This window comes from Notechis scutatus, chromosome 2, assembly GCF_049901735.1.
Source record: "Notechis scutatus isolate UNSWTSFEM ecotype Mainland chromosome 2, rNotScu1.2, whole genome shotgun sequence".
Lineage (NCBI taxonomy): Eukaryota > Metazoa > Chordata > Lepidosauria > Squamata > Elapidae > Notechis > Notechis scutatus.
The window spans coordinates 225,564,739-225,586,796 of NC_142010.1; the positions used below are offsets into that span (position 1 = coordinate 225,564,739).

General features: G+C 35.5%; 1 protein-coding gene across 1 annotated transcript in view; it reads right to left on the reverse strand.

Moving 5' to 3' along the window:
- RHOBTB3 (Rho related BTB domain containing 3) overlaps positions 1–18,990 on the reverse strand; it is a gene marked incomplete at its 5' end in the record, with an annotated part of 28,117 nt that extends 9,127 nt beyond the window's left edge. The window contains 7 exons of the mRNA XM_087954231.1: positions 2,094–2,206; positions 4,770–5,135; positions 6,669–6,780; positions 8,582–8,733; positions 14,993–15,185; positions 18,439–18,647; positions 18,876–18,990. Coding sequence (XP_087810357.1) covers positions 2,094–2,206; positions 4,770–5,135; positions 6,669–6,780; positions 8,582–8,733; positions 14,993–15,185; positions 18,439–18,647; positions 18,876–18,990 — 1,260 coding nt within the window. The remainder of the gene's footprint in view (positions 1–2,093; positions 2,207–4,769; positions 5,136–6,668; positions 6,781–8,581; positions 8,734–14,992; positions 15,186–18,438; positions 18,648–18,875) is intronic.
- Positions 18,991–22,058: the final 3,068 nt, after the last annotated feature.

Genomic DNA, 22,058 nt, shown 5'->3' on the forward strand with positions numbered 1-22,058 from the left:
CTATAACTTCTTTAATAACTTTTCTACTATCATATTTTGTCTGTAAACCATGGGAGGCACAACCTCAGCGGACAGTTATGATACAATATCTATTGCAAGAATCAACCTGCCAAGAGAGAAAGAGTGCTGTAGGCAGAATCTTACCAGGCAAGGTGCTTGAACATATTCTTAAATAAAAATCCAGGGAATTGGAAATCTAACTTCATAAAAAGGTGTCCCTGAAAACAATGATTGAATGCTGGACTCTTAGCACACATAGAGGCTAATGAAACAGACTCAATGAACCCTACGTGACAGACACAGACTTCAGAGAGTAATTAGGTCTTCAGAAAAAAACAATTGCTACCAACCTGCCTTCCATTGAGGACCTGTATAATGCATGAGCCAAAAAGAGGGCTGTGAAAATATTTACAGACCCCTCACATCCTGGACATAAACTGTTTCAACTCCTACCCTCAAAACAACGCTATAGAGCACTGCACACCCAAAAAACTACACAAGGACAGTTTTTTCCCCGAACACCATCACTCTGCTAAACAAATAATTCCCTTAACACTGTCCAACTATTTACAAAGTCTGCACTACTATTACTATTAATCTTCTCATCATTTCTTATCACCCATCCCCTCCCACTTGTGACTGTATGAAACTTTGTCGCTTGTATCCTTATGATTTATATTGACTGTTTCCTAGTATGATTTGATTGCTTATTGTACCCTATGACTATTATTAAGTGTTGTACCTTATGATTCTTGACGAATGTATCTTTTCTTTTATGTACATTGAGAGCACATGCATCAAGACAAATTCCTTGTGTGTCCAATACACCTGGCCAATAAAGAATTCTATTCTATTCTACAAATTCAAAGGAACGCTGCCAACAAACTGAGCACAGAGCTGGGGGATGGGAGAAATGTAACAGGAAAAGGCATGAACTGAAGTGACGGAATTTACAAGCAGGCTTGAGACCAATTGGTGAAGGGTATAGTTAATGTTGAGAAATACAAAGGCAAGAGAAGAAAAAAGGGTAAATCATTATGAACAGTAGGAAGCTTTAGTACACCAAAACAAGCAGAGCCCAAGTTCTAAAAAGATAGCACAAGGGAACTTGTAGGAAGGCAGTTGTGAGAAAACTCTTTACTATAGTAGTAGTATTTCTGTAAAGTGTAGTTATTCTTCCAAAAACCTATCTTCCTTGGAAAATGAAAAACAGAAGAATTTGGCTTATAGGGAAGAAATTAGTTAATAATGTTATAATACCCATGCTTTAATTGGAGTTTTCCACTCCTTCAATTAACACAATTCTCTTTCTCTCAAACCAAATTACAATTTTTTGGTAATTATGACTAAACGTGTGTACAATCTCATCCCACCTTACTTTCTTCAGTATTTTATCCTACCAAATTTATATTTCATTTTTCAGATTTTTTCTTTCATTATGCTGTATTCTATAGTCCATAGAACAGTTTTGATGTATGACTTAACATATTTTTTCTAATATAATATATAATATTAACAACATCAGATTTCCTCAAAAGAGTATGCCACAAAATATTAGGTTAAATGTATCAATAGTTCTGTCCAAATTATTTTAATTGGTTTTATTATTTACAAGAATATGTTAACTTATACATCAAGTGTCTGTTCTACTGACTATGGGATAAAGAAAAGAGGATGCCATTTGTATTAGTCTCAACTTACTTCACAGCAAATTTGAGAAAAAGTGGAGTGATACCAATACTTTCAACCACATCTATACTGATGTTTATTTCAAAAATTCATATTATTTCCTTTTCACATTAAGCTAACATGAATGAAGTTGCAAAAACTCAATGGATTATACTTCTATTTCCAGTATTCAGTAAATAGAATGAACGATCCTTCCTTATCAAGCAAATACTTCTCCCCATTAAAAAACTACCTGTTTACCATTATCTATGCAAATCTCAAACTTTTAATTTGCTTTTAAGAATCTTAACGTGCTTTCTTATTAAAAATATTAATACTTTTTCTAAATAAGTATAAGCCTCATGTTTGAAGGATAAAAATCTCTTTATATCTTTTCTTATAATAAAAATAAGAGTTCAACTTGCCTTTCCTGGAATTTTCAAGATACATTTTACTCTCTCAAGAACAAGTTCAACATTCCCAGGATTTTTCAGTTTCTTTTTAATGTGCTCTTCCAATAGGTCCCATTGAAAAGCACCTAAAGATATGAAACAAGTACTTTTAAAATGGGATACAAGACATCATTTTAGCACAAGGTATCTTTATTAACAATCTGATATGTACATGATCTTTAAACATTGGAGCTCTGTTGCAAACAGTATTTAATTTTTATAGATTCCACTGCATTGTCTTTCACTGAATATAATAAAAGGCAAATGTTAGCCATTCACCCATGGACGTTTCACTGATATTGTGACTGAGGGCACTGTCACCCTGCCATCATTTTATTCAAAAGCAGCAATTATCTTCTTTTCCACCAACTCAGATACTCAAAATAAGAGGAAAACATCATTTCTTTCCCTTGGCTGTTTGCAAATCTTTTACCAGGAAAAAAAAAATCAGGAAAACAAAAGCTTTCACTTCTACTCTACACAAAAAGGAGAAAAGAGAAACAAACCAACAGACCAATAGTGTACATACTGCATAAGATCTATGGAGTCCTTGGTGCTCTCTAAGCTTCTCTAACCTCTAAGTTTCATTATCCAACTAGGTAACATCAGTGTTATGAATGTGAGGTTTGCTGCCTGTTTATATACACTAAGTGACCTTGCCAGTATTTGTGGGGATGGGATGCAAGTAGTCTTCAACTTATGATCACAATTGAGACAAAAATTTTTTTTTGCTAAGTGAGACAATTGTTAAGTGAATTTTATGACTGTTCTTGCCTTAATTGTTAAATGACTCACAGCAACTGCTTACTAACATGGTTGCTAAGTGAATCTGGCTTTCCTATTGACTTTGCTTGTCAGAAGATCACAGAAGTTAATCACATGATCCCAGAATATTGCAATTGTCACAAATATGAGTCAGTTGCCAAGCCTCTGAATGTTGATCACATGACCATGAGAATGCTGCAACAGTTGTGTGAAAATCGATCATAAGTCGCTTTTTCAGTGCCGTTGTAACTTCAAAAGGTCACTAAATGAACTACCTGTATTTTCGTTAATAGTTCATTGATTGTTTTCTGCTTGGGGTTAATCTTGGGTTATCTGGATGGTGGTTGCTGGAGAAGATGTGTGCTGATCCTTTTGTTTGCTTCTTCTCTTTTTTGTTGTTTCTTTTGAATGGTGTATAAATGTAGTTTATCTCTTTATAGGAACTTTTCCAGATGCCACAGAATCTTCCTAAGCCTCAGAGAAGTAGAAAACTCGGCAAGGACTATGTTTTTAGAAAATTCTGTACTGGAGTAAAAACATTTTTGAACTGAAAGAACTAAATATAATCTAGTTATACTTAGTTTCTGCTGTGAATAGGACTTCTGTGCTCAATGTTTTGTATTTTAATTGTTTGTACCAGAATTGTACATTAAATAACTGAAAAAATAGCTCAGGGTCCAGGAAAAGGGGTGACACAGGTTGTTTCCAATTGGAACACAGAAGTACAATTTTTGTAAGCCCCAGCCCCAAATGAGTTTCCTATCACTTTCACTTATATTGTAGCTAAGCCAGAAATAAGTCAAAACTTGTTTTCCAGCCATCCAGAATCCTGCCATAGAAGTTCCTTCAGCTGACTACTTTGGCTGTACTAGGATTTTGTCCTTCATCATTCTGCTTCTCTGTTTAGGTAAAGAAATGTCTCTGAAACAATGACCCAATGAGCAACATTCTTTTAACCAAAGTACTACAAATAACTTCTAGAATCCTTGACTCACCCACAACAAATTTTATAAACCACTTTATGACATAAAATGATCATAAAACATTTTATGACATAATACAAAATGTCATAAAATATTTCCTGTGGTCAACTCCTTGTGTTTCATTGTGCTATACAGTTCAACATGAGGTACTTTCAAGGCAGATACATCTCTGAATAGCTCCCTGAATTTTTAAGAACTTTTCAGTACATTAGAACATCTGCCATTGTTGAAGGCATTAAGGAATCAGGTAAGGAAATATCTCTATGATGGCCCAACAGGTTATGAGTTGCCTACTGACTTAAATGATCAAAGAAAATATAAAATATTATGTGATATTCTTCAAAGTCTGCTGAAAGTCCTCTATAATATGATCGACATTCAGATGTCTATGGTCCCACATGGTTATAAATCTCCTTTCTGGATTTGGCACATTTTTGTTCTTTAGCAGCTTACATTGGGGAAAAAAACTATCCTCACATGTGCATCCAGATGTCTTCAATATCAAATTCTTTTGTATTTCCATACTCTTCTTCTGATGCATACTCAGACCTCTTGGAAAACATGGACTCCCAACTTAGGGAATAAATCTAATATGCATGTAAGTGGAAGTTGGTGGGAGATCTTTGTGCTTACAGAAACAACCCTACGTAAAGAAGCTTTTTATAAGAATATTAGGGCACAGTATATCTACTATTTCCTTTTTTAAATGGACTTTTCTGGAATAGTTTGGTGGACTAGATGCACGTCTCCACCTGTACCCTGAAGTGATACTGCCAAAGTAAACGCTAACTCAAAATGCATAGGCTTCCATATTAATAAAATAATATGTACTCCCCTCGCAGTAAGTAACCTCTTCTTTGTTAACAGACAATAAACAGCTGGAACTATTATGAGAGGATACCTGAATAAATGAAGTGCAGAATATCTGTCAAACAAGAGCAGAAGAATGAGTCTTTAACAATGACTCTTACTGGTGAACCACATGATGTGCCATGTTTTAATATGGGAAACAGAGTTTCCTGAGTGGCTGCAAAGAGAGATTGAGCAGTTCTAATGATAGAAGAATCCTGAATGTCAGTTGGGCTCTTCACATTAAAAAGCAACATGAAGACATGGCTAATAGAGCATAAAACAATCCTGTGTGCTTTTGCTACCTCCTTCAAGTCTTCAGAGTAAAATATCACATCAACACACTGGCAGCAGAACAACAAGTTATGTAAATCAGAGTCATAATGTGAGGCTTCGCCTTTTAAGATAGGCATTTTTTCTAAAAAAGAAAGAAGAAAGAGCATATATTAGAAAAGAATTCATGAAAAAACTGTTCATAAAATCATTGTTCATAAAATTATTACAGCTGAAACTCTGCCCTTTCCTACATAAAATATGATAAGCTACATGGATTGGATTGTTTTGGTGACTGCTTTTATCATGCTTTTATCATTTGTCTACCTCCCCATTTTACATATCTGCAGGATATATTAAAGTTCACCAGACTGGCTGCTTTCATATAGTATAAACACGAAGTTAAAATGTGGCTGTCTGTTTCACAACTTAGTTTGTCTCATTAAAAAAGAACTTTATCAGGATTTTTTTAGTAAGACAATTCTGCTCTTAGATAGTAGGCTTGGAATATCCAGGCTACAAAAATATATAGAAGTACATGATTTATTGAAATCGTATTTTATAATATGAAATGTTGTTTCAACAAATTTCATAATTTCAAACATGGAAGAATTATGCATTATTTCATAATATTTGAATTAATTGTACCAATTCCATTCTAGATAAGACTTTGGACATAAAAATCAGGTATCTCCTCTTTCTTTGTGGCCTTCAAGTCAGTCTTTGTGCCTTCAAGTCAATCGTCCCATAGGTGCTTTTTCAAAAGGCAACTGGACTTTGTTTTTCCTTGAAGACATTTTGCTTCTCATCCAAGAAGGAAACTTCTTTCTGGATGAGAAGCCAAACATCTTCAAGAAAAAACAAAGTCCAGTTGTTTTTTGGGACAACCATGACCTGGGTGACTGAGAATCTCCAAAAACCTTCAAGCCAGTCCTGGCAACTGCCTATACTAGAGTCTTTAAAAGTGAGATGAGTGGACAGAAAATGGCATATATTTTATGATACCAACTTATTGTTTTGCAATTTTGTAATCAGATACTCTATGCTTATCCTAAAAAAATAAAGAGCATTTTGAGACGTCCAATTTATATTGGGAAATAAAACATAAAATAATAATTATCTGCTCATAATTCACCAATACTTTACTTCATACTAAATTTATGTGAGCATTAAAAATTTACATCAACTTCTTCCTATATTTTATATAATCAAATAACATTATGCCCTATGTAATTGATGGGAAACATGCCCATATCCAGACACAATACTAATAAAGACTCTGGACAATACTATTATTTTAAAGGGAAAGGACATTCAAACAGATATTCTAGTTTCCATCCTGTTACCATTTTATTCTTTTGAATGCTTCTGGAATTATAAACCACAGAATAAGGATGGTATATGAGTAGAGACAAGCATTTTATTTTAAAACCCATCTTCAAGGACAAAAGAAAGAAAAGACAAACCCTACAGGTAGTCCTCAACTTATTCTAAGAATAAGCTCCTGTCATGAAAGTTGTTTGGTAATGCTGCATTGTCCATGACACCCTATCAAATTTCCAAATATTCTCTCTGGCCCAGAAAGGTTGGAGATTCCATTAGGAAATACAATTTTACATTCTAATTTCATAAGCTCTGCAACATTATACAATCCACTGCAACAGATATTGGAAAGCACCTGGCTGATCAAGCTGAGGTGGCTTAACTCCATGACATTTATGGCTTTTCTTCCTTTTCTTCATTTTTTCAGATGATTTCTGATTCAAGCTTTGTATCATAAAATATTCCAGCTAAAATCAAACAAAACATGTATCACTAAATTTTGTAATCAAACTCATTTAAGAAGATGCAATTGATCAGTGTCACCCATATTTCTAATTACTACTATTGTTGTGCATCTAAGCTTTCCTAAATACTCTGGATATAAATAGTTTGCAATCCTGCTTAAAACTGTTTAATTCTCACTAAAACCAGCAGAAAGTAATCTAACAAGATTATATATTTGAAACAAAAATGCAACTGACTGTAGAGTACTAAAAGTGTTAGAAAGTACTTTTTATGGTGTCAAGTATGTTTGAGCAAAATTATAGGGAAAATCCTCAGGGGTGGGCTTCAAAATTTTTAGCAAAGGCTTTTCTGCCCGGTTGCTGGGTGGGTGTGGCCATGGTGGGCGTAGCCTAGTTAGCCTTCTGCACCATGGTGGTGGGGGGGTGTTTTTCCCCTCCCCGGGCTATGGAGGATTTCCTCGAGCCTCCGGGAGGACGAAAATGGCATCCTCAGGCTCCAGAGGCTCTCTGGCATCCCCAGCCTTCCCGAACTTCCAGGAGACCTGTTTTTCACCCTCCCCAAGCCTCCGTGCGTGCCCTGCACTTACCTGCATCCAAAATTAATCGCATGGGGGCTCCTGTGAGGGGCGGGGTGGGTGGGGTGGGGCCATCCAGGAGTAGGATTTGGGGGTTATCCGAACTGCACAGAATCTTAGCTAAGGGCACTCCCGAACCCCTGTGAACCCCCAGCAGCCCACCCCTGAAAATCCTGCTTCCTGGACCAAATCATGTAATTTTATTTTCTGTGAAATCACATAAATGCCCAGCTAGAATTGCCACTGAGAGAGCAACAGACAAACAGCAAATGATCACAGTTAACCTGAGATGACAGTGCGTGCTGCCCTCACTTTTCACTGTAACAGGTAGGCAGAATGACGTACTGTATGGTATAAGGTCTACATTTTCCTTCCAGATTTAATAACACGACTACCATAATAAAATAGTAAAAGCTTATCAAAACAAAATAAGAAATTTATATAATTTATAAAATTATAATTACAATTTTATAAATGATATATAAAAATTTTGTACAAGTTAAGTCACATGTGTCATGAAAGCCATATTTATTATTGATTTAGCCTTGTGGCAGAACTAGGAATAATGAACCATTGTGATTTATAAGGAAAGATAATACCAAAATTAGTGCAAGTGAGGTATTAATATGCTTATTCTCAGAGTACAAGTTTTCACAAATAATATTTATTACTACAGATTTTTTTGTGTGAGGTATAACTGTAATAATTGTTATATGTGTTTAAAAAGTGGCAATAAAAACCATTTCATTTTTATTTTACCAGCACTTAGAAATGTGGCAATTACTTTTTTTATAAATGAGATACCATGTGATTACAGAAAAATATAATTGGCACACTTTACAAGGGATGATCCCTCACACTTTTTAAAAAAATAGTTTGAGGAATATATGTAGAATAACTTTCTTTATTATTTTAGCTTATTGATTATCCTGTTTTTGATGTGAAAAACTTCATACCCATTGAAGCCCCTTTTTAAAGCAGGTGATTCAACAATAATAATCAACCTTCTGAGGTAGTAGGATTGCACTTTTCAGCAAAAATGCTGGCTGATAATTGAAAGTTTGAATCCATATGTATCTGGAGAATGCCAATTTGCGGAAGACTGACTTATCAAAGTATGGGCCTTGATTGTGTGTCACAGTTTCACAATTGTTCTCACTAACATCTGATCTGAATTTTGGAAACTCAAAAGAAAAAAAGTCAAATACTTTGCATCTTAACATACTTACCACCCCACCAAAATATTTTCCTATGTAAAAATCATTGAGGCTATGCAGTTCCAAGTAAGTGGCTCCTAGTTCTTTAGCAAGTTGAATTCCTTCAGAAGCTGTAACACAGCTACCTCTATCTGAGATACACAAAGGACAAGTGCAGGGGACTTCTGTGAAAACAAACAATTCATGAAAAATAGTTTAATTACATTGGTTCTTATTCAATGATTCTAAACTCTATCATGTTAGTTATGCATTAAACCATGGAGTATTTATTCCTAAGGACCAGGCAAGAATTATACAATTATTTTAACTTGAAGTTTTATTATTAGATATTTTTCCTCTATATATCTTTAAAATTCTTCATGCTACTTAGATTTATCTGAATAACAATTGCATCAAAGTTTTCTATGATGCTGAATTCCTTCCCACCTAAAAACAAATATGATTCACTATACCAAAATTACTGCTCTTGAACTGCAGGAAAAAAGTTTTTTTTGGTAAGAGATTGAAACCTCATTCCTTGGTCTCCTTTTTGGATTACTTGAAGCTGAATATAATTGTCACTTGTATTTGGCAACAATTTAAAAAATAAACAATTAATAAGAAACTATCATGGCTATTATTTAACTGTATATTATTATAACAAATTAAGAGATATATTTCGAATATGCTAAATAAAATTTCACTTCTATAACAGTTTTTGTTTTCTTTCCCAGAGCCTTCTGTAATTCCCCAAACTGGGACTGAAAAAAATATGGATTTTTTTGAATATTATGGAACACTCAAGCTTCTCAGAGGTTCAGAGAGAGTTGTATTGATGACACAGAGAGTATCTGTAGCTCAAGGCTGAAATGAGGGGTCTTCAATGTTCTCTGATTTTGGTTGTTTTCTTGCAGATGTTTCATTAATCAAAGTAGGGCTAAAATCCTCTATTATGGCAGAAAGACTTAAAAGATACCAGAATCACTTTATACATACTGATCAAAATGGATTTCTGCGTAAGAGGCAAATAAAAGATAACATGAGAATATCTTGAATACATTGGAATATTATGAAGCACACCCAGAGAAACAAATGGCCTTAGTGTTTTTAGATGCACAAAAAGCCTTCGATAATGTAAATTGGCAATTTATGTTATTGCAAATGGAAGAGATGGGTTTTGGAGAAAGATTTATCAAGGCAATCGAGGCAATATATCATAAGCAATCCGCAAAAGTAATGATAAATAGAGATTTGACGATAATATTAAGATTAAAAAAGGAACTAGACAAGGATGCCCTCTGTCGCCACTGTTGTTTGTACTAAACAGAAACATCAGACAAAACAAAGAAGTAAAGGGAAAGAAAATAAAAAAGGAGGAATACAAACTACAAGCATTTGTAGATGATCTGGTCTTTATATTGGAAGAACCACTGGAAACAGAGTCCAAATTGATAGAAAAGATTGAAGAATATGGACAAGTGGCAGGATTAAAAATAAAGAAAGAATATTTAGACTTCAACTAATGTAAAATGCAGTGGTGCACACAGTTGTATATCTTATTAGAAAAGTACATTTTATGCTCTGTGAGCTACATTGGTTGTCAGTTTGCTTCCAGTCCAATTCACAATGTTTGTTTTAACCTTTAAAGCCCTTCATGGCAGGGCTTGGGTCATCTGAGGGGCTGCCTCTTCAAATTTATATCTGCCCAACCCATCAGGTCTGATAGAAGACATACTGCAGGTTCCACCCACAGGGCTTATGCTTGGTGAGCATGGCACCTTTGTCAATAGGACTGGGATCTCAGGAAACGAGTAAAATCTTATTATAGCTCCGTCACTGTGGCTGATTCACTTTCCCCTGTGCAGTGTTTTTTTTAATGATGATTATTTTATACTTTTAATAATGATTGGCTTTATGTATTTGTTTTAACGAATTGTTAAAATTAGTTAAAAAGATTTCTTGTGGGATGGGCAGCCATATAAATGAGATAGACAGACAGACAGATAGAATGTCTCTTCAGAAATAAACCCTTCTTTTCAATTAAATTCACTCTGACAGGATTATAATCTAAAGAATAACAAATAATGCCTATGTATCAATACATGCAGCAGATATCCCACTGATTTATTATTAATATTGACAGTTCTTGCTCCTTTAAAAAAATACACAATTCATTTTACTGAAAGATTATCTGTGTCACACAGAAATAAGCATCCTTTTTCATTTAAATTTTTAGCTAATGAAAACTTTCAAATATGAATTATAGTCCTAAGAATAGGCTATCGAACACAATAAGGTGAATTCTGAGCTGAAAGCTATCACTCAGCAAAGGTATTGTGGTTAATATAATATTACAAGAGTATTTAATATTTATTGCTAGCCAGTCAATAAGGCTTGCAGATTGAATAAATAACCTCTAGAAAAAAAAATATTCTTACAGGTAAACAAGCAATTATTTATATGTGTCTTTGTGTGTGTGTGTATCGATAAAATTACTAAGACTTAAGATTAACTTAAATGCTTTTTAAAATGTATAATTGTACACACCTCTTCACAGTATACTCAAAATTAGCTCTGTATCCACTGATTTTAATAAACTGCAAATGAATTCCATTTGATAATCCTTCAAACAAAAGGAAAAAATTCTCATCTATTAACAGTGGTAAATCACATTATAAATAACTAATTATTTCAGTTAGTTTATCAACCTTTCTAAATAAATTGTGTCCATGTAGGACAACAGCAACATAATATAAACAATATTTATAGTTATCTCTATAAATACACCTATTAGCACATCCACATCGTTATTCTTCAGAAGTACTAGTGATACCATGAATAATGATTAAGATTTATTTCATAGTAAATTTTCATTCTAAATCAAATATTAAATAAGTGAAATCTTTTTAATTTTAATGAGACTCTGGTACTGTTTGCTATTTTTCTTTGCACTGTCAAAGAACTTCATCACAGTGCAAAGCTGTTTTCTTCCAAATCTGAAAGCGCTTTATTTTTTTTTTCTTCACTTAAAAATGCTCTGCAAAACATAAAAGCCTATCAAATTTAAGAATTCATGCATTGTAAGGTTAAACAGCTTTAGCTACAATATACAACAATATAATAAAAAAGCATGTCCCTGCATAGTGATTATGAAACAAAAGAACTTTTAGAGAAATATTTCCATTTGAAATTAGAAATCCCAAATTACAAAATTGGAGGGTATTATTTAAGCAGTCAAATTTAGTCCTGTAATCCAGATGAAAACACACAAGCAATTAGCACAAGCACTAGCTGCCACCTAAAACACTCAATAAAGTGGAGACTACCACCTATCTGTATAATTAGTTTTACTGTTAAACTGCTCTCACTGTTAGAAAACTTTTTCTAATTCAGTCAGAATGTATCTTTCTGCCCTGAATTTTTCTTTGACACCATTTCATATATTTGGAGATTATATCCTCCTTATCATCTTTTTTAAGACTAAGCATACCCAGCTACGTAGAACTATCTTCATAGTACTTCATAGTCCCCTGATCATCCTCAATATCATTCTATTAACTTGTCACAATTTCTCTGAATTTTTCTTCTAAGTGCAGTGTTCAGAACTGAGAGCAACATGAGGTGGGTCTGACTAAAGCAAAAATAAAATGGAAACATTGCATTATTCGGACATTATACTTCTGCTGATGCAGTCTAAAATTGCATTTATTTTCTTTGCATCCACATTACACTACTTTCTCATAAATACAGTATGAACATGCCTCATGCTCTACTGCACATTTGACATTTCCTTCCTAAGAACTTTGTACTTGTCTCTGTTAAAGTTTATTTTGTTACTTCCAGCCCAGTTTTCTAACCTATTTTGATCACTTTCAATGTTGCTGCTAATGTTTAGCTATCCCAGCTAATTTTGTAGCATTTATAAATCTGATAGGGATTCCTTCCATCTCTTAAACTAAATTGCTTAGAAAAACATTGAAGATACCAGACCTAGGGTTGATCTGTATAGCACCTGCTCAATATCTGATTTCAGTATGATGTAGCACCGATGAGCATTCTCTGAGTACAATTTTGAACCAAATGTATAACCATATGTAACTACATTGTTAAACAGCTTGTTTTGAAATGCTCTGTTGAAGTCAAGATATATAATAACTACAGCATTTCCATAATCTATTAAGAAAATTACCTGATCAAAAATGAGGTAAGATTAAGTCTGACATCCCAGCACACCCCATGGTCGTATGATCACAATCTGGGTGCTTGGCAACCAGTTGATATGTCCAGTTGTAGCACATGAAATCACATGATTATCATTTGCAACCTTCTTTCCCAGCTTCCCCAGAAAGATAATGGAATGAAAACAGCAGGAAAGGCCGCAAGTTGCTGGGGTAAATCTTCCCCACCTACACGATACTCTCCCCCAGGCTCTCTGTGCTCATGCCGTACTGGCACTCACATACCTTGTGCATCCTCTCCAACCCATACCCCAATCTCTTACTCATGCTTCTGACACATACCCTTCAACCTTCCCAACTCACACCTCTTGTGCACCCCTTACAGTGTTGTGCACCCCCCAGCCCAAACCAAACATCTCATGTAGTCTCTTGCATCCCAATTCACGCCTCACCTCTTGCACATTCCTTGACACCCTCCCTAACCTGGGCCCTCACCACACTCTTGTGCATTCTTCCAACCCATCCTGCACCTCTCAAGAATTCCCTCACATCCTCCCCACACCCATGCTACACCCTCACCCACCTTCCCCAATCCATGCCTTCACTCTCCAACTCTCATACCTCTCACATGACCTCTTGCAAAGTCTCCCCAACCCTCACAATTTCTCCCTCGCACCTCCATAAGTCATCTTGCTTCCTCCCAAACCCAGCAGCAGTAGCCACTTATCTGCCTGTTGGCCTGGGACTTGCAACTTCCTGTCAGTTTCCCCATTGACTTAAGCCAAGGACGTTGCCTTGCTTAATGGTTATGAAATTTGATTAACAAAAGCAACTCAGACTGCAGGAATTGCCATCTCTAAGTGATACAGTCATGCTTTACAAGCACATTGCTTAGAGACCAAAATTCAGATCCCAATTGCAATTGTAAATCAAGGACAATTTGTATCACTTAATATAAAAATTTTCTAAAATCATTAAATAATATTATAAAGAAGCTTAAGTGCCAAATGTTTTATGATCAATGCACCACACAAACTGTTACTATATCATGGAAATTATTAAAATTAATTTTCTTACCAAAGACTAGATTAATCAGTATTAATTCTAATGTGGTCTTTTGGTATTAAGAATTTAGATTGAGAATTTCTGCTGCAGAATTCTTAAATCTCAGCTGTGGTTAATACAAAAATAATATCTACCCTAAGAAAAAGCTTTGTTATGGATATACAGTAATATAGTGGATGACTTATTGCAAGTGTGTAAAGTACAACTTATACACACATTATTTAGAAAACCTTTTCTCACAATTACAAATTATGTGTTTCTTTACTCTGAGTTCATGAATCACTAAAGTTATACTAGTTTTGTTCCTATAGAAGTTCAGAAAGGCACGCAGGAGCTCACAAGGAGGCAAGTGAAAATATGAAATGCCAAAACATCATGCCACAAATGCTATGACTTAAATATAATGAAAATGTTCAAGTATGATACAGTAGACTTTGCATCATGATATTTTGTCATTTTTCCATCATTAATTGTAGTCTTCTACAGAAAAGTGATACTTTCCTGGGAAAATTTGCTCTTCATAATTGTACCAACCAAATTTTCAAAGAACCACATTCTTCAGCTTCTAACTCAGAATACTGCTAATGCTTTTAGGTTGCTTTTAAAATGAGCATATGGTAGTCCTCGAATTACGACCACAATTGAGCTCAAAATTTATGTTGCTAAGTGAAAAATTTGTTAAGTGAGCTTTGCCCCATTTTACGGCATTTCTTGCCACCATTGTTAAGTGAATCACTGCAGTTGTTAGTAACATGGTTGTTAAGTGAATCTGGCTTCCCCATTGACTTTGCTTGTTGCAAAAGGGGCTCACATAACCTCAGGACACTGCAACCATCATAAATATGGACCAATTGCCAAGCACCTGAATTTTGATCATGTGACCACTGGGTGCACGTTATAAGTGTGAAAAATGGTCATAAGTCAATGCCATTGTAACTTTGAATGTTAACTAAGTGAACAGTTGTAAGTCAAGGACTACCTATATAACATGATACTGTTTCGAGTTATTCTCATTTTTTTTTCTCTTTCAACTGGAACCCATCAAACCAGGTAAAATGTTTTCTGAATATTAAATTCAATTCTAAGAAGTACTAACTATACCATGAGTGGTCGAATAACAAAGCTGTCTGATCATGATCCATCCAACACTTAGCATAATACTGATATCTCAGCTGTTTATAACATGACTTCTAGCACATACCGTTTTGTCTTGCACCAACAGCAGAAATTATAACTGGAACTGAACAGTGACTAAGTGTTTTCTTTATCAGTGGTGCATAAATATCTTTTACTTCTTGAAATGAAGACTTGTCATTTACAGAATATTTAATCACAATGATATCTGCTTCTCCAATGAGGTTCCGAGATGTGTACCAGTCACTCTCAAAAATATCCTATATAAAACAAAAAGATGGAGCTAAATTCCCTTTTTTATTGATCAAGAGATCAGAGCACACAACTGTATAATAACCGAAAGTTTACTAAAACTTAGGATACAACATTTGTTTTGGGGATATTAAAAATATGTAAAGCTGTCTGCAATAAATCAATTTGTTCAAACTTCATCTTGCTTTCTATGTCTTGCTTGTAGCAAACTTTATGTTAGTATGTCCTTTTTAATTATGAGTTTGTATACATAGATTACTAGATGAAATTAACAGAGTTAATGGCTGTAAAGGATTTCCAATCCAACTGTCTAAATTTTAAGATAAATTTTCTATTCAATTATTGATATAATTTATATATAAAATACATGCATCAAAACTACCACTCATTTTAGTTAACTATAGCAATATCAGTTCATTGGTGCAGTACTAATACATTTTGAAAGCAGAAGCATTTGACTTTTAAAACGTTATCCTTCCCGGAAATTAAGGAAAAGTATAATTGAAAACTGAATAAACTGCTTCACTGGCAGTTTGTTCCTGACCTGGATTTACCGGATAAATAACTGCCATTAGTTCTTCATTTCTGAATATCAGTAAAAAAAAGCTATTAGAAATCAATTACTAAAATTCCTAATAAATACAGTGTTCTTTTTTTAAAAGGCTGTTCCAACCTCCTTTAATGATTGAAGAACAAATAGCTAACTAAACATTTTACAAGAGCAATTAGAAATACTTTTTCTGAGATATTGAATCTGCCAACTTAAGTTTTTCTACATTTTTCCAGCATTATACCCTTTGACCACTTCATTATATTCCACCTTTTATTACAATCTTTATAATGCTTTCAAAGTTCAGGTTAGAATCACGACACATTTATTCTTAAAAGAATTTGAAGTTCAACTGTTTTTCCAGTGACATTCTGGGAAGTTCACTATTTTAGAAATGAAAGGTCAATCCAATGTTCTTATTGTCAGCTGATGAAAACTTTAGACCTATTATTAGTGAATTTTCTCCTTTTTTAGGTTGTAGTATCACAAGTCGAAGGACTTCAGAAATCACACAATTTGAAAACTCAGATTACCCAATATTTTAAGTAACTGAGAAAAAAGGGAACATAGGCTAAGTTCAAATGCTCAGAGGTATGAGAAGTTCCTGCGAGTGGGGATGGAATGGAAAAGGCAAAAGGTATGCAGGAACAATATTAAGAGAAGACACCAAAAAGACAGCAGGAATAATAAAATTGAAATGACATAATATAGTTTGACATAATAAATATTTAGAAGTTTTACACCATGAATACCATGTATACGCTTCTCAATCCACATTCTGAACCTAACAAATTACTCATTAGGAAATATTAGTATTGAATACTAGATTTTTACACATGCAAGATATTGTTCAACCAATGACAGATATTCCTAGATATTGTTTCTCTATTTCAAAGATTCAGAGATCCTTATTCACTTACATGCAAAAATCGCAGAGTGGGACTAGAATCATTAGAAAATAGTAAACATTCCATCTGAGTACAAATTAACATGGTAAATACCACAAGCAATGTCTGATTTATGTGTATGTAGAACACTTTACAAACTGCTGCAAAATAATGACCTCCATAAAAAGTTAATCCCAGGTGCAGTTTATTCCTGAAGTCTTATATAAGACATATGTAAGTAATGGTTGAAATGAACATTTGAGACGAAAATACAGGATCACCAGGACCAATAATCTTCAATTATCTATGTTTGCATGTAAATGTATGAATTTAAAGTTAGTATGTAAACTTAGGGCATGTTTTCATAATTACTTGGCAGTAATTACAGATCTCCTTCAAATGTGCCCCAATTACTCTTCTGTCCCATTAGAAGTCTTGCGTACTAAATAGATTTTTCCCCAAAGTTATCTATGCACATTTCACTTACAACATATTTCATGGATGGAGTAGGGAAAAGTTGAACTGAAGCTGAATATCGATCCAGTAAATATAGATCCTAGATGTCATCATCAGAATAAATTAGAAAAAAATGAGCATGTCTCTTCAAGCAAAAGTATTTTAACTAATTCTTTGTATTAATTAGGTATTAAACCTGTCCCATTTCTAGATAGGAAGCCTTAAGCCTAAGTGAAACTTCTATAAAAGAAATCCTTTTGGCTCAGACAACTGCAGTGGTTATAATACTGTAGTGTTATCTAATTCTACTATTCAATAATGCCTGTGGTAACAGTGTGAAAAACAACACTGTGGTGAGAATGATAAGAACTGTCTCATTACCTATCCCTCTTGTTTAGCTTACTTTCTTAGTTTTCCTGACCACCCTGCAGGCAGTGATTACTTCTGCTGTGCTGTCCTGTCCTGGTATTCTAAAAATACATTCACCCTAATATTCCTCTTAACCTCTTTATGTCAGATTGGAAGCATATCATTTATATTATAAAGGATTATTTTATCATTTAAAATTAAAACTCTATGAATATCATCAACAACTATTAGATAGTTTCAGGGGATGGATCCTATTAAAAACATGTTATCTATCAACAATGACTAAGATAAGCAGCATTTCACTTGTAAGGATTATATTACCAACATTATCTGACAATATTGATAAACTTTCATAGAAATGTAGCTCTCTGCTATTTCAGATACAGGATTTATTTCTTGTATTTAAAATTTAAACTAAAGGTTATTTATTCACATCCATATAAATCACTCAAAATTTCACATAAAGATATGAATCTAGTTGCTTATAAGTTATAATACTAACATCATACATAATTAAAAGCTATTTTTTGCATGATTAAGAAAAATAACAGTGTCAATTTTTACAAGTTTACATTCATGCAGTATAAATAATATTCTAAGCTGAAAGTTAAACAATTTGCTTTTAGAAAAAGATCCAAATTAAAATTTAACCTTAAAAAACCATATTATATTCTATTGGTTTCAGTAAAAAGAGTTTTATTCTATGACAAAAACTGTTTCAATATAGGAATAAAAATGCTTTTTATATTTTAAGCTTGTCAAATACCCCCAAAATGTATTCAACTGGGAGCAATTTGTAAAAGATTAACTCTTTTTTATCCAATTTAACATATTAAGGGCTGAGTACTATTTTAGCACTTGGCCCAGATTGTAATAAAACTACAATTCTACATGATTGCAGTGAAATAAGCCTAATAGAATACTTTGAGACCTAGGTACTTCAGAATAGACATGTTTAAAACTGCTCTATAACTTTTTTTTTTTACTACATTCTCTTACCCAGAGAGGACAGTCATGTATCACCAATCTGACATTTCCAAACACACAAGCTTGATACTCGGTGAATGCAGGATTTCTAAGGTAACTGGCAGAGTTTAATAACAAATTACTGTCAGTCTCTGAAACTAAAGCACTTCTCCCGAGATAGGTCCAGATCAAACTCTTCTGCTGATCATCCTCGGAAAATCCATCTCTTTCATTCCCAAAGGCTACAATGTGAACAGACCTACAAATAAATAACATTTCAATGTGTTGCATTAAACATTTACTAAGACAAAATTAAGAAAATATAGGACGGGAAAAAGAGGAAAACCAAATTATATACATTTTTAAAAAATAGACATACAGACCGATGTACAGATATAAACACAGACGCACAGATATATTTGATTTTATAGGATTCCTAATGCTAAAGGAACAAACAATAATCCACATACATGATTTTAAATCCAGAAGCACGAAAGCAAATTTCCTTGGAACTCCACAAAAGCTGCTTGCATTATAAATCCAAAGCCGTTTGAATTTATTCTTCCTCCATTTCCTGAGGCTGTTTCATTCACCTAGTCGCAATCGCTGTAGCTCTGGGGAGTTTTCGTTCATGTCTTGTTGGGAAATCTTGTCTCTGTAAACCAGAAAGAGGGTTAGCTCCGTGACAATAGCTTGCTTGCTGTGCTGAAGATGAAATTAGCACATAAACTCAGCAACCAGCAGCCTCAAGCTCAGCCATTGCCTCGTGACGTCAGTATACGATACCAACAAAGACTATTAACATCCGCAAAAGAGCGCTCTGCATTTCTGCATAGCCTGATACAATCAGGTGAAACCCACACACATAAAACTACAGCTTTGGGAATGGTAGCATCTCACTGAAGAGAAGGAGACTATATGATATATTGCTGCTGCTGAAAAGAGATGCATAATAAATCCATGAGCTCACTGGCAGCCAATCGACTTCAGAGTTGCCTTATGCAAGAAGTCAGGCAGATCAAGTTAAGAGACATGTCAACATTCTAGAAAAGAAATGTCTCCAATTTAAAATCCCTTCCACTTGCACAAGACAGTAGCAGTTTTTAAAACAGCAGGCTAACATTAATTTTTATTTAATCTTAAAATAATCTGTTGGATGTCAAACAAATGTCATTTTGAAAAAGAAAAAAAATGAGCATTTTAATTTCAGCATTTGCCCTGCCCTGGGCACTTCTATAAATTAATAATATTATAGAAATATCATTGTCAATAAAACTCTTGAGGGAATATTTCAATTACAAACTCTGGTGTTTACATGAAATACCAAGGAAAAGACCTTCTGAACATAATAGTTAAATCTGTATTGCTAAAAATGGGGGGAAACTATGCAACATTACTTCATTTTCTCCCAAATTGCTAAAGTACAGTTATTCACCCTTGAAATGTAAAACAAGTTAGGTTTACAGTAACTTTAACAGACAATAAAACATATTTTTCAATTGATTTTTCAAAATTTCAAATATGTTATTCGGAAAACTTAATTTAATGAATTTAGCATAGTATATATTTAACCTACTGTCTAACCTAACCTAACTATATTATTTAACCTACTGTCATCGTGCAACCAAAGCAGCATTCTCTAGCCCAAGAGGTAAATAAATACTGGCAAATTTGGGATTGCAAATAACAAAAACAAATGTAGAGGAGAAAATCTGGTTAACTCAAAAAAGCCCAATAAGTATTAAGAATATGCAATGTATACTGACTGTTGCAGGGCAGAAATGTAACATGAGGAGTTAAGGGAGGAATTGTATTTTTGATGAAAGAACCTGGAATTCTAATAAAATAAATATTATTAATAAAATAACTCCAATTAAAGATGATCCACAGTAGGGTTTTTTTGTCCCACTTTTGTAAAAACAAATTCTGGAAAACCACTGTTTTACACACTAAACATTCTCAAAGGTTTCTGGAAAGTTTGGGCACACATACAATTATCCTCAAATAGAGCAAAAAAAACAACAACCCTGCAGGTGAGTTATCATTATTACCGTATTTGCCGGCGTATAAGACGACTGGGCGTATAAGACGAGCCCCAACATTTCCACTCAAAATATAGAGTTTGTTATATACTCGCCGTATAAGACGACCCCCCACTTGGAGGCATGTTTTTCAGGGCAAAAAAGTCATCTCATACGCCGGCAAATACGGTAAGTTGTAACACTTGGGGTATTCTGGATATAATTCTTGATTGACACCCCCGCCCCTTTCCCCCAAACTTACAAAGCCACCAAAATGCTTTAGAGAGGCAGCTTCGCCTTTCTCAGGCTGGCACTCAATTCCTCTCCCTTTCTTTGTGGCAGCCCCCGCGTGCGTGCCATCGGGACTCCAAGGGTGGGGGATAGACAGCTGCCAACTCTCTCTCTCTCTCTCTCTCTCTGTGTGTGTGTGTGTGTGTGTGTGTGTGTGTGTGTGTGGTGTGGAGGGTAATTCCGGCTATCTCTGGCCTCCGCTCGGTTTTAAAGTCGCTTGGCCGGTTCCCAAGTCGCAAGCGCGCGCTGGCCGGGAGACGCGGCGCCGGGTGGCAGCTCGGTGCAGGGGAGGCGGATCTTTCTCTCTTAAGTGAGGAGGGGACAAGAGGAGGGATGGGACGGGACAGGGGGTGGGAGGAGGTCCCTCGCCTTCTTCCACCACCCACCGGACCCTTTTCTTCCCAAGGGGACCCTGGAAAGCAGCTCGGGAGCCGGGTGGCCCTGCCCAGCGGGGTCCCATCAGGAACTTCCCGAGACACCCCCCCCAAGCACAGCCCTCCCGGTCTTTCAAAGAGGGAGGGAGAAGCGGGAGGAGCAAATTGCCGCCCCCCGCCCCGCTGCCCAGAAGGAGGGGCGCCACAGTCCACCCCCACCACCTTCTCCCTCCCACTCCCGGGCCATTACGCGCTCGGGGCTGGCTGGGCGGCGGCCCCGCCAGAGACCCTCCCGCTCCACCCCCACCCCACTTCCAGATTGGCCTCCGCAAGCGCCCGAGCCGGGCGGAGGGTGGGGGGTGGGGGGAGGAGGAGGAAGAGAGACTCCGGCTGGGCTTGAAGGGGCTTCGCAAGTTGCGGAGCCCGCCCCGTCGCTCTTGCACCGAGTGACAACGTATTTACCGGCGTATAAGACGACCCCCCACTTGGAGGCATGTTTTTCAGGGCAAAAAGTCATCTTATACGCCGGCAAATACGGTATACTTTATATCCTCTCTGAATAAAGGAAGCCAAAGAAATATATATTTATTTGCTATTTCAGTACTTAGGTCCTCTTTTATTTTATTTTATTTTTCCATTTAACCCAATTGGGAGTTGAGTTGGGAGTTAACGGTGCCAATTCCAGGCCAATAAACTTTGTCAGCTGCTATTGGGCAACTGTCAAAGCTCTAAGGAGGCTTAGGTTCCCCTATGGCTCTTTGGCTAAGGATAAGACATGCCCGTTTTAGTTGATATTGCAGGCAGGGAATGTTATTTAAGTAAGTCTAGTGAACTTTGTTCACCATAATGCAGTGGTCCCCAACCTTTTTTGTACCAGGGACCGGTTTCAAGCAGAAAATTTTGCAAGGACCGGGGGAGAGAGAAGGGGGGAGAGAGAAGGGGGCTTTTCCTGTCGCCGCAGCTATTC